The 13,951-nt window shown below is 34.4% G+C and overlaps 1 protein-coding gene across 1 annotated transcript; it reads right to left on the bottom strand.

Moving 5' to 3' along the window:
- Nucleotides 1-489: 489 nt before the first annotated feature.
- On the bottom strand, nt 490-13,348 carry LOC136797625 (uncharacterized). The gene is made up of 3 exons (XM_067054210.1): nt 13,177-13,348; nt 1,470-1,589; nt 490-723 (listed from the first exon to the last, which is right to left on the bottom strand). Exons 1-3 carry the CDS (start codon nt 13,238-13,240, stop codon nt 575-577), a joined length of 333 nt encoding a protein of 110 aa, XP_066910311.1. The 5' UTR covers nt 13,241-13,348; the 3' UTR covers nt 490-574.
- Between the last annotated feature and the right edge of the window lie 603 nt (nt 13,349-13,951).

Genomic DNA, 13,951 nt, shown 5'->3' with positions numbered 1-13,951 from the left:
TTATCGGAGTTTTTGATTTTTCTAAAGCAGCAATGCATTGTGGGATTATTTTGGGATAGTATTGCAATAGAATTCCCTCGAGGAATTCCTAAGAAATTTCTATTGTAATACTCCCAAAACAATCCCATAATGCGTTGCTGTTTTAGAAAAATCAGAAAACTCCGATAAGGTCTATTGTTTCAATTATCCTTTTTTCGATTCATAAATTGCCCAATTTTACGTATCCGAAAAAAGACTCAAATTTCGCAATTACGGACGAAAAAAGGCAGCCCTTCCGCCAACCATGAAACCCTCCCCACTACAGTGAGTGCTATTTAACTTTATGGGGGTGGTTTGGGAAGATAATCTTGTTAGATGCAATTCGATCTAGAATTTAAAAAGCTCAAACAGAGCTGTTTCTACAGGGTAGATCGTCTTTCTGTGTATATTTTCATTATACCAGCTCTCCAAATAAAAAAACTTTTGCAGGTATGTTCAATGTTTTGCGGATTCGGCATTATCAAAATCTTTTCTTGAAAATGAAATTTTCATCAAAGATAATTCATTGCAATAAAAATTTATTTTGATATTTCGCCTAGCATAGTTTGCAGTGCTTTTGACAGTTTGCTCGGACCCATACATTAATCTTGCAAGCCAACCATGTGCCGTGAAATTGGCAATAAGTAGTCTTGTTGACGCATGCGCCTCTTTTGTCACGTGACACTACATCTGAAGCCGTTTCATCTGATGAATAAAAGAATCAAAGATCGTTATTCACGACCAGATTAGAAGATGGTGCAATAAATAAAGCCATTTTGTAATAAACACGACTTTGAAGGATTAAATTTTGAAACGTTGTACTTTGGGGCCCATAAACAGAATGAATGAAGTAATGTAATTTTTTGATGAATTTACAATCAAAATGAGGATATTGATTTTTCGAAGTATCGAGCCCCCTGGATCTTACTTTATTAGTAAAGACCCCCTGGATATCCAATCTTAAAAATATGCTCAATCCCCTGGATATCCTCTTTTATAAAAATGCTTACCCCCTGGATATCGTATTCTTTACTTGAAAAGAAACTTTACCCCTTGATATCCGCTCCCTTGTAGATATTTGACCCCCTGGATATTCACTTTTGAACAAAAATATCCTCAACAGGAGGGCACAGACTATTTCTGGAAAAGCCCAATTTAAAGTTCGGGCGAAAGAGTCGCTTTTGGGCAAATTGAAATTTATTCGAATATCTCAATTTCGTCTCAATTCGGGAGGGGTTTATAGACTTCCACTTCCAGGCTATATTCTGAGTCCTATTAGACCATTTTTGGACTTTTAGTTCCTCAGATCCTAAGGTTTTAAGTCTTAAGTTAAAACTCTACCCATCCAACCTAATTTAGAGCACTTCCAAATCTAGGCTGCGTGTGTGGTTTTAAGATTTCGTGGGAATTTCCCTTTTTTCTCAAATATTATGATTTTGTTTGTATGTTACCTTGAGAACAGAATCCACTGGTCTTTCTGCAAAAAATCTTCTTGACGGCCGGAGGAAGAAGTTCCTTAAGTTTCATGCACATGGGAGTTCCTATTCTATCCTCGCATGCTTCAGCTGCAACTATGAAAAAGAATATGAAATATTTGATAATAAAATTCATTCAAAAACTTTATTTTTGATATAATCAAATGGGCTATTCCAGAAAGAATTGTACCCCCTATGTTGAGGAGATCCCCCTGGATTTTTTTTCAATTTTTCAGGATTCCTTGGATTTTTTTTCCCATTTCTTTAGACCACCCTGGATTTTATTATTCAAAAAACCAGACCACCAAAATTTTCCAGAACACCCTGGACGTCATACCTCCTCAACATAGGGGGTACAGACTATTTCTAAAATATCTTCCAAACTATCTATATTAGTCACATTTATATGATACTTTCAAATAATCCGAAAAAGCCATTGGTTTTTTCTGCAAAAAATGAAGAGTATCACTCATAAACCAACGCTAAATCAGACTAGTAACAAGGCTTCATTTTTGCACTCCATCATGCAGAAAACCAAATGATCTCAACTAAACGTTTGTAAACCTGATGAACATTTCCACTAAAGAGGTCGAAATATTGTTTAAAATAAAAAACTTATATGAAGAATGACCATTTGAACTGAGTAGTCTCGGGTACCTAATAGCCGGGAGGGTTGGAATAAGCAGGGGGTTGGAAAATATCTCAAAATTTAATAAACGGGGGGGATTGGAATAAAAAATGTCCTGGGTGGAAAATGTTTGAAAAGGAGGCTAATACAGCAGAATTAGGACTAAAGAGGGAACTTTCAAAAACATTTTCCCAAAAATTAATAAGCAGGGGGGGGGCGGCTATTAGGTACCCGAGAGTAATGAAATGAGTAAATCTGAAAATTGAGTCTGAAAGACAAGGCCTAAACCTGATTCGGCAATCTTTAACCATTAGCAATACCGTACTTTTAGGCAAAAACTTAGAATAAATCAATAACGGCAAATTTACATCAAAATCAAAAAACCCTTTTAACCGTTTTCCGGTGAAATTTGCCTGAGATTTAACTCTGTCACATCTGGTCACATTTGTGGATTTATTTTGGTCTTTAAATTTACTTTTTAGTTACACATATTTTGTGCACAAAAACAGAAAATGTGAACGAATACTTGAAAATCTCTTTGGTCCTCTTTCAATTTTTCTTCTTAATTTTCAAAAATGTGATTTCCCTCGAAGTCCTGATTAAAAAGTTGCTTTTTTATCGAAGAATTATCGTTATTTTGGAAGAACTGGGTCGCATGCAAAACTAAAAGTCAGGCCATTGAATGAATTCTGACTGTTTGGATGATAGCTGGCAAGTATACTAAGATGGTCAGAGAAAAAAATAATTCAAAAATAATATTTGATTGTATAAGAGAAAAAATAACCATTACAAATGAATTGAAAATCCACAAAGTGCTTCTGTAATAGGCGATAAATCAGCCGTTAGTATTAATCATGGCCAAAGCACGTGCTCGCGTAAGTCAATTCATATCTCTTTCAGAAACTTAATGAGACGTTAACAACAAAGAAAAGTTAAAAGGCATCGGAACCTCATAACCTGGTTAGATTTCCCTCCCTACTGAAAAACCGACAAAAAGTCACCCCTGATGTGGCAAAGAGCCTAAAACTTCATCCAGATGGGAAAAATATACTGACCTAGCGTCCCAGTGGGGTAAAAGAATTACAATTTGAGAGACCCTTCTAGATTGTTTCTATGACATCTTGCTGAGCGAGACATGGCTGCATCGTATATAATAATTTTAACACGATTTACCTATAGTTTCAAACTACAATTTCACTTTCATTTCACTCAGTAATGCAATTGTTAATGTCCTATGCGTATCTCTGCCTTGTTGTAATTAGGGTGCTTCAATTAATATTGATTGAAAGGACTGTTTATATGATATCATTCATAACAATTTGAAATTTTACACCTATGGCATGACTCAAAAGCATAAAAATTACCATAATTTTTAGAAAGCATTAGCCGGTGGGAAATGAGCAAACTAGTGATTTAATACGAAGGGTACCATGATAAAGTTTTGATCACGAAATAACGCAAAAACCAAAAAGGGCCAAATTTTTTTTTAAAATAAATCCAGTTTCGTTGGCTAATGGTAGAACCATGAAAAGTTGCACATCATAAAAAGGATAATTTTGCAAGAATATTTTTTCGAAATTTTGCTGACACGAGCACTATTTTGCAAAATTTCGTATTTTGAATTTTCGTATTTCCATTTTTGATTGAATAAGAAAATAACCATTCCAAATGAATTGAAAATCCACAAAGTGCTTCTGTAATAGGTGATAAGCGGTTGGCAAAAGCCAGCTAAATTAGTATTAATCAAGGCCAAAGCACGTGCTCAGAAATTTAATCATACGTATGTTAACAACAGGCATCACATCCTCATGACCTGGTCCAATAGAATTCCCTACCTACTGGAAAACCTAACAAAAAGTCGCCCTTGACGAGAAAAATAGTCCAACACTACAATTTTGAGAAGCCCTTCTAGATTGCCTTGAACTTCCTCAGTTTAGCTAGCTCACTACACGCTCTTGCTGACCGAGACATAAATTTGAAGTCATAATGTGTTTCTGTTTTGTTGTCCTGAGCATGACTTTGACTGAATTCAAATTGTTAAATTGTTGTTAAAAAGGGCTGTTTATAAGTTCTCATGACATTCTGAAATTTTCAAATTATAGACACGCCCATAATTTTTCTTGGAGCGTAAATGTATGACGTTGCTAACATATGTTTTGACCTAAGACATATACGTCAAGAATTGAAATATTTTGAAATACTTCTAAAAGCACACATTCCACTTTTTCCTATACTCCCACGTTCTTTTCACATATTGGACTTTATAATGCTTGCGAAAATGAATGATAAAAATGAATTAAAAAGATATTATTAATCTATTGGGATTCATTAAAAAGATATTAAGAATGTAAATGAAGATTTCTTATTTATTTCTTATCTAAAGATGCTAAATGAAAGGCGGATTGCCATGGAAAACAACAATTGCATACGGGGAAGTGCGTAAAAATTCTTTCTCAAGAATTAATTAAGCAAAAATGCTGTTTAACTGATCATCATTAAAATGCTTTCAGGTATATTGCACTTCCTGTGGGGAAAAAATCTAAATAAAGAGTATTTAAAAGTTAGCGCAAACACAAAATATAAACAGTTTACAAAACACTTTTGTTGAGGGAAGATCAATCGCAACAGCGTTGATTTCGTTTGAATTCATCGGAAGGAAACTTATCAGAACCTACGAGTAACTTCTTGTTTTTGAATACTGAATTTGAAAATATATGAGAAAATGGGATATATTTTACTGGTAATCTTCACCATAATAACGCTAGCCATCAACGTGACTAATGGGTCACCGAAGAATGATAAATGCAAATATTTCGAACCTTGCAGCGAGAAGAAAGAATGTGGGGACTGTGGAGAAATAGTAATGGATTGCTCTGCATCACCTGTGCACCCGAAACATACATGTCAACCACATCATAGCAATAATTTACTCTGGGGTGGAAAAAGAAGAAGAAAAAGGGACTTGGCTTCCATGCTACGGACTTACGATGTTATGAAGGCGTTACAGGTAAAACGACAGAAAAAAATAGATGAAAGAAAACTGGAAATTTAGACACCAATATGGAGGTTTTGGCATAAAAAGAAGACCAAAATATCAAGTGAAGTTACCAGAATACTTAATTAAAAACAACTGGCCTGCAGGATTGACGAACTTACAAACACATATTGTAACGATGACGGGGATTCCATTTGACGATGCTTATGGTAGTACTGAAAAACATTAACAAAGCCTGCAGAATGAAATCAGTACTCCATAACCAGATGAGTATCAATGTGCAGCTAGAAATATATACCGTTCGTATGTAACAACTGGTGGTATCGAGAGGGGTGCTCAAATGGGAAGACGAAGAGAAGTTATCTGAAATGATATTTACACAAAGAACAACTTTCGAATTACCCAGAAGTAGGTTCACGGAGATCTCGAAACTTGGAACTTATTATGCAAGAGCCATTCACACGTGCTTTCGCGGTGAAATATCAACTAAAAACTTCTGTCTCGTTACTGACGAATATTCCTAAATGTAATTTTTCATTGAAAATGAATATAATATAATTGTATACAGTACATGTAAGGTAAAAGGCCAGGCGGACTCCATATTTGCCGATTGTTTTGTTATGTGACTATTTTAAACAATTATCGTGTCTAGCTTAGCTTTATGAACTGTTTAACGGTATTCCTGAAAATTTTGAGATTTTAAAGAAATATAAGAAAAGAATCAGAAAATATTTTAAAATAAATTAATTCAACTCAGTATAGTTCTTTTTGGTAACCTTGTTTACGACATACATGGATTCAGAGGCCTCTATGCATATAATCTAAAAAGTTTTTCGTTAGAATTGAGGGTTAGCGAAAGTCTACCTCAGAGTATCTTCCCTCAAAACACCTGAACAATCCTGGGCAGCCATTAACATTTTTTAAAATAGTTTAAAGGGAGGTCTCTAAAATTTAAGCGAAATCCCAAGCGGGTACCTCTAAATTCATTTCTGGAATACTACTTTTATTTTACAAGAACAATTTTAAAGGAATAAGGAGACTCAAAATCGCCCAAAATGAAAACGATTTAAGAACAGATGAGCCTACCCAGCTGGCACACAACGTTGTTTCAACGTTTAAATAACGTTCACAACGTCCATATAACGTTAAATGAACGTTGAAACAACGTTGTGTGTCAGCTGGGTAGAATTAGTCAATTTTAATGAATTTAAGGGTCAATGTAGTAAACATTGGGTATAAATCTTAAAACACATCTCACCCTATAAATAAGAACAAGACAAGAGCAAGCTGAGGCTCAAAGTGCCAAAAAATAACAACAGCTAAGCCCTATCAAAAATCCACTGGTTCTTATAGAAAAATGGCGAAGGTCCTGGTTAGGAAATTTTAGTTTTAGGAACTGTCTACTCAAAGTCCTGTCCATTTATCTGGATACGATTAATTGCGATACTTCAATGGGTCTGGATGGATCATCCAGAACTACACTATTTTTATATAAAATAAAACATTGACGAATACGTAGGGGTGGTGTCACTTGTAAGGTCAAGCGTTGGGATGGCTAAATATGTCGTTCTTTAATGTCGTTTTAAACGTTATTTGTCGTTCGTTTCTCGTTTTTTCTTCGTTCTTATATGGTCTCTATAAATTTTGTCTCCTTTTGGAGATTACACTCCCTCTGAGGCTTAAAACGCAAGAAAAAACAATATTTTAGGAACAAAAGACTTAATTAAGGATAAAAAGACTTCTCAAATTATCTATATTAGCTTCCGAATTCTAAGACAAGAGCAATTTTGATAAGTTGCTTTACGGTCCCAACCGACCCTAAAATTCCAAAAATTGAAATAAAAATAAAATTCATTTTGGCAATTCATTTTTATTTTCATCGCTCTACAGAATCCCAAATCAAAATTTTTGGTAATTTTTCCAAATGTTTGAGAATTTTGTGTTAAATTTTTCTTTTTATCCACGAATTCGACCTTTTTGTGCCTTTCTATTTCGCATTTTTGTCAAGATGTTGTAGTATTTAATGCCTTTTTAGGAGTTTTTATAAGTGAAATTCGATTTTTATTTTCATTTTTTTCGCAGACCAACTGACCCTCTTTTTAGGGTAGCTTGGCCCGTAAAACAACGAATTAAATTGGCCTCACCTAATTAAAAAACATTCAGCTATGTTGACAAGATTAATGATATTCCATTCCATTGCAATGCTTTTCCTTTAATCAACACTCCCACACTTTCCATAATATACAAATTTCAGCTTAATTACTCGTCATAAAATTGAGCGAGCAGGTGGTTAGACTACAAGCTTTTATTTGAAGAATCTTAAAAAAACAAGGCTGAAATTTGGACGAAATTAAGATCAAATGAAGAACAGTATGCGCCTCATAATACAGAAAGTGATAAGGAATGCTGATTTCAATTTCAAGAAAATAAGAATCGCCAATGCGAGGTTAAGTAAAATCTATCTACTAATGCTAATAAAAAAGAGCACATGGCAGCTTAATAAGCAGAGGCACAGGGAAGTACAAGTAATTAAATAGAAGATAGATTAAGCAAAAATATACTTTTAAATGATAGTCAAAATGTATAATGGAGTTCCGGTAAACGTATATTTATAATGAACAAAAACTGAAACTGAAACAGTTAAAGGAACAAGTTAGTGAAGGACACAGCTTTTAAAATTTGAAAAGCTACAATTTAAAGATTTGTAGTCGAAAACACTGGACACAAGTCTACTTTTATAGAAATACAATGAACCAACTGGTGAAAACAATGAGATTGCCAGTCATTGTCGTCTTCTTATTGATTGTTGTACAGATCAATGTTTGCCAAGGCGATGACTGTGAATATTTCAAGCCTTGCAATGCTGCATCAGATTGTCATAAATGTGGTGAAATAGTTCTTGGGTGCTCCAAATTTACCCAAAATACCAAAATCTGCCAACCTGACCATGGAAGTGTTATGTATTGGGGAGGTAGAAGACGTAAAAGAGATTTGGAATCTATGCTTTATTATTTCGATATTTTACAAGCAGCAAAGGTGCTGAATCGGAAAAGATAAATTGAATGAGACTTAAAAAGACGATGAACTTCAAGGATTTCAAGGGAATCTTGGAAAAAGCAAAGAACTTTGACGCAGCCTTTTGCAATTCCATCACCAGATAAAATGAGAATCGATTATTCTTTCAAGAAAGATTGGTTTGAAGTTGAAAACACTTGAATTGATACCATCGATAAAATGTTGGAGTATTCGTATCGCTCTTAATTGCGTGGTCCCACCAACTCTTTTTATACATTGACTGATAATCCAACTACCGAAGGTTGACCTGTTGTTGTTCTATAGAACCACTGAGAATGGTTCCCAGGAAAATAATTTTGTAATTTATCATACGATCATACTTTTGTTTACACTTGGAAAAGATAAATAAATAAAAACATCTTGAATGTATGCAATCTTTTTGGGTAAAAATTCTTTATATTGTTGTTTAAGGAAAATCTTAAGGGGTCTGACCATAGTCAAAAGATCTGTTACGAGGTTTGAAGATAAAACTTTTTTTTTGATTTCCTTGACACATTTAACAAAAAATTGTCTTTAAAGTTGTTTCTGAACTTATTCTATCAAGAGTAATTAGCAATTTAATTACAAAAAATGACGCCATGAACCTTAAAAAGACGATAATAAAATTTAAATAATAAAAAATAAAAAGTGCTAAGTTTTAATGGGTAATTAACCTTTTTGTTTCGAAATTTTTTGAATTGTCTGCAAAAGATTGAACTATCTAAAGATTTTCGAAAAAATTTTCTAAATTGATTTTCAAAAGTTATGACTCTTTTTGTACAAAAAATTGGGATGGAAAATTGGTCAAAAGCCACTATTTTCAAGATTTTGAGACAAAGAAGCTTTTACAAAAATTTTCCGTAAATTCATTTTTAGTTTGATTAAAGATACAACATCTAGTGCAAAGATTTTTTCAAAATCTTTTTTCTTCGCCGAAAATAAGCTCCTCAAAGTTGAAACACTTATCTTCTCAAAATGTCTTCATTTTCTTCTTCATCAAATTTTTTCATTACGATTTTTAAATTTTCCAGATTCAGGAATAGTTTGCCTAACGAAAAATGTATAACATGCCATAGTTTTGTTGGTTACATCAGTCAGAAAATACATTTTATACACGACAATTATGAAAAATTCACTATGGTCAGAGCCCTTAAGGTTAAGTAATAGTACAGAGTCCCGGGGGAGGGGGGGTAATAGGTTTGCGAGGTGACGGGTATGTCCGAGCCGAAAATCGAAAATCGACCCTTTGAGAGACTTTTTCCTAAATTTTGGTCCATTTTTTCCAAATTTCGGTTTGATTTTCACCAAATTTTGGTCAAAATTCTTGGAAATCGTGACCCTTTGAGAGAGAAATTTTTGATTTTTGTGATTTTGGGACCCTTTCAGAGACTAACTTTTGAATTTGTACCCCTTTGAGAGACTTTTGAGGAATGAGAAAAGGTACCCTTATGGCTCGCACATTGCACCCATTTTGTCTAAGTACCCCCCCCCCCCCCCCCCCCGGTACAGAGTATAATATGGGATATATTTTTCGAATTCAGGGTTTTTGTAATATTTTCCGAGCCTCCAATATTGTAGGAGTAAAGTGTGATAACTGGTTTATCATCAACTTGAAAAATATCAACAAACTTTTCTCTCTCCATTGGCGTCTCTTCTTTGTTTTTTTTTCACTTTCTGTATTTTGGTGAAATGAACATAAAAACATTCGACTCTTCGAAAATGATTCGAATGATCATTAGAAACACCCCCTTCTCACAGATCCAGTGGGTTTTTTTCAGCCGCTAGGGGTAAAAATAACGGACCAAACCTCGATGGGGATTGATATTCCTATGTCCTTTATGGCTGGGGATTTGATTTCAATTGTTTTCAAGCCGGAAAATTCAGTAGGGATGGAAAAATAGCACAGTATTTTGCAGTGAGGATTTTCTTTCTGATTATTTTCATTGGGGGCAAAAATTGGAGTATAATTTTTCGCTGGGAACGATATTTTGGCCAGTTTCTTTAGTAGGAAGAGGTCCCAATGGGTCTGTGAGAAAGGGGTGTTTAAAATGTCAAAACATTCTTTTGACAAGTTGTGTCTGTTTTGTATGTGCATTGAGAGAAAAAAGAAAACATTCCTGAGAATAAATTTCGGGATATAAGATACAAAAGCCCGGGGGGGGGGGATACTAGGGTTGCGAGCTGACGGGGGGGGGGTTCCACCCGACTTTCGAACTTTGGACCCTCACCGGGACTAAAAAGTAGTTTAGGTATTCGCCAACAAAAATCATAAAAAAAGAAATAAGTTTATACCTAAACTAACTAAAAAGGAGAAAACAAAGGAAAATTTTGTTAATTTTACGACCCTTAACGGGACAAATTTGACGAGTTTTGACCAAATTTCGATCTTTCAAGGGGTAAAAGTTGAAATTTTCCTATTTTTCCGACCCTTTAGTGGGACTGAAATTTGATTTTCTGATTTTTCTGACCAATAGCGGGAGTTTGGAAGTCCAAAAAAGGTACCCTTAAGGGCAGCACATACCGTACCCTCCATTTGCCTAAGTACTCCCCCCTGGGTACAAAAGTAAGTACAAATTATGATCTCTCGCTTACCAGACCCTTTTTTGAACGCGGTCTTGTATTTGTACGGTACAATATGAAATACAGCATTTATGTACCAATCAGATTGCTCATATTTTTCATGTTTATATTAAGGGTCAGCTCTCCCTCCCCATATCATATTTATAAAAATGAAAATTTTGAGCCTTGAGAGTGATAACGTTTATCACATTTTTAGTTGGTACTCACACACTTTAAAATTCTATAAAAAACTCTATCGTTCAATATTATTCAACAGTTCTCAATTCTTAAAAAAAACTGGCATCGATTACTCTAAGGTCCCGAATAAACGTCCTCGTGGTTATCAATTTTGGAAAAATTTTCGGACCCCCCCCCCGTTCTTATTAGGACCCCCCGTTTATAGATTTTCTAGTTTTCTGTTTTTGAGTTGAAGTGTAAATCAGTCTTTATTCGGGGGAGGTTTGTAGGGGTTCGAAATACCGTTTTTCCGTCAAAATCTTTGCTGAATCCCGGAATCCCGAAAATTGAAAAAATAATAACACCGTCACACCGGCTTGTACAGGGCAAAAATGTACCTAAATACCGTCACCGTCTGATTTTAAAATACCGTTTTCCCGTCTCTTTTTTCGTCATATCCCGTAATACCGTACTAAAAAAGCGTCAATCCCGTCACACCTTAAAAGTACAAACCCCCCTTTATTTCTTTGTAATGTTCGAATACTCTTTAAAGGTTTAAACGATTAGAAGTTTTCAACCCCTGTTTATTCAGACCTCTCCCCCGTTTATTTCTTTTGAGGTTATTTTTGGAACTTTTTCAGTACGTGTAATTTACAGACCATACAAAAGTGTTTTTGCCTACTCTAAATTACACGTGCTGAAAAAGTTCCAAAAGTAACCTCAAAAAACAATCAAATAGACAAGCTCATCATGAGTCTCGCAAGGATATCATTTTATCATATTGAATCTCAAATTCAGAAGTAAAAAATGAAAGAAATCGCGATGCAGACACCAAAATGTTTCAGAAAATCACAAAAGTCAGCCAAAAGGCGTTCCTGTCGCTAAGGATATCGTTTTTGCCAGAATTTATTCTGAGTAGGTTCCAAGGTAGGCTATTTATGACCTAATGATATCCGACTCTAGAAGTTTTGGAAGTCACGAAAAGCTATTGAAAGTGGATAATTACTCGAGGAAATCTAAGATTCAGCCTACACGGAAGACTAAAGGAAATACTTAATCTTTAGACCTTCAATTATCAAGAATAGTTAAATACTAATTTTAAATTGAGTAATTGAGTAAACAGGAGCAGTGTCATCGTTTCGATCGTGGATAACCTAAACTTTCATTAGATCTATGAAAATCCCAATATCAAAAGTTTTCACGATATCAAAAGTTTTCACGATATAAAGTTGCCTGGGTAATTCTACCCCAAATTAAATAGCTCTCATGGTCCACTATGGTTGAGTCCTAAACTTCGAAAATTAGGTAAAGCCAGCAAAAAAATCAGAGCTCTGGGAGGGGGAGTACTATAGAAGTGGAAGTGGATTCGTGCGAAATTGACCTTCGAATCCTGGTCCCGAGAGAGACAGATTTTGGTGCAAAGACGACCTTGAGAGATTGTTACAAAAATTTTTCCAGATTGTAAAAACTAAATAATTGGTTGTATTTTTTAACGAAAATCTATAAATAGCAGCGATTTGTCTCTTTTCTGATAAAATGTAGTCAAAAATTATTGAGGAAATGCGAAGTTTAGCCTACACGGAAGAATAGAGGAAGATATTTAAAACTTTAATTGCCACCATCTTTCAAGGATGACTGAAACGCCAAAACTAATAGAAAACTGAGAAAAATAATTGCGGTTATTTAAAATAGCATGAAGGATGGGCTTTCCTTCTTATGGAGTATTAATGTGGCTAGCCACGCCAACAAAATGACGCGATAATGATAAATTAAAAAGACATAAGGATGTCGTTTGTCTCACTCAGATTGATGTTTAAACAAGGAAATCGTTTGTGATGAAAGTTCAGTAAACTACTTTATTAACATTTTTAAAAACTTTGAAAATTTCTTGAAAATTATCTTTTAGGCTAGCGAGACCAATATGTATAGTTTAATCATATCGAGAGACGAAGAAAGTGTATGATAACGTGACGAGTTAAATCTAAGCTTCGCTTCAAATAAATTTCATAGGTAAAACGAGCACAATCAACCATCTCACTATCATATAAGAGTATAAAGCAACTGTCTCCCAATTTTCTTGTTTTGAAAATTACTACAAAGCGGGGGCTTCTGGTGTTTTATTGTTTTCGAAGTTTGCTGCTATAGATGTGTTTAATGAGAGATAAATCAAGGCTTAAATAGCCTTTATCTCCAGTTTAAAGAAATATTCACAGGCTTTGGCAACATAGTCAAAAGCTAATGGGTAAAAGAAAATAATAAATTATTTTTACCTGTACTGCTAACATTAGCCATCAAAACTATTGCCACAAGACAGGTCAAAACAAGATTTTCCATTTTGAAGATGGTCGTCGCTATATTGTTACGTGTCTGTAAAAATAAAACGTAAATAAATTTTCCCTTTTGGAATCCGTCTAGTTTTGTCTAGTTTCCTACTAAAGCGGTCTATCTGAAACAATCGAACAGGGTTATACAAAAGCTTTGTCCAAGACTTTATACATATTTTTAAGAGGCTACAATACCATGATACAATGACTTGGAACATAAAACTATGCTTCGAAATTACTAATTAAAAACATCCATGTTGTAATGATTATGGGAAATTGAAAATATGCCTTGAAAATATTTAATTTCCAGCAAAGAATCAACAATATTTGTTTGTACAGTAGATGGGAAATATATAATCAAGTCCAAAATACTTAACATCTGTCATTTTGTTTAGGTGCCATCAGGACTCCTTGTATTTTTTTAAATTTCTACATTTTATTAATTTTCTAAAAAAGAAGAGGTAAGTTTGAATAAAGTAAAGGTAAGACCCGGAGGGGTGAGTATTTAGGCGAAATTGGGTAAAGGAACGTACCGCTGGTCAGGGTCCTGTTATAAACTCTGAAGATATCTGACAGGATCCCAAATTTACTTATTTTCAAGATGTGTATCTTGCAGGGTCGACTTGTTTATTTTGTACAATTTTTAAATGACTTTTTCGATTTTTCGTTCTGACGGGGTCCCAAATTTACCAAACAGTCATATCTAACAGGGTCCACTATT

The sequence above is a fragment of the Clytia hemisphaerica genome, unplaced genomic scaffold (assembly GCF_902728285.1).
Source record: "Clytia hemisphaerica strain Z4C2 unplaced genomic scaffold, Clytia hemisphaerica genome assembly, whole genome shotgun sequence".
Taxonomy (NCBI): domain Eukaryota; kingdom Metazoa; phylum Cnidaria; class Hydrozoa; order Leptothecata; family Clytiidae; genus Clytia; species Clytia hemisphaerica.
The sequence above is the reverse complement of the archived record's forward strand: the minus strand, read 5'-3'. Positions and strand labels throughout refer to the sequence as shown.

Bases quoted from the DNA above. Each gene is read 5' to 3' on its own strand.
- LOC136797625 (XM_067054210.1), bottom strand. From the start codon at position 13,240: ATGGAAAATCTTGTTTTGACCTGTCTTGTGGCAATAGTTTTGATGGCT. The intron at 1,590-13,176 runs GTAAAAATAATT...TCTTTTTCATAG, and splicing joins GGCTAATGTTAGCAGTACAG to TTGCAGCTGAAGCATGCGAG. The intron at 724-1,469 runs GTAACATACAAA...TTTATTCATCAG, and splicing joins CAGTGGATTCTGTTCTCAAG to ATGAAACGGCTTCAGATGTA.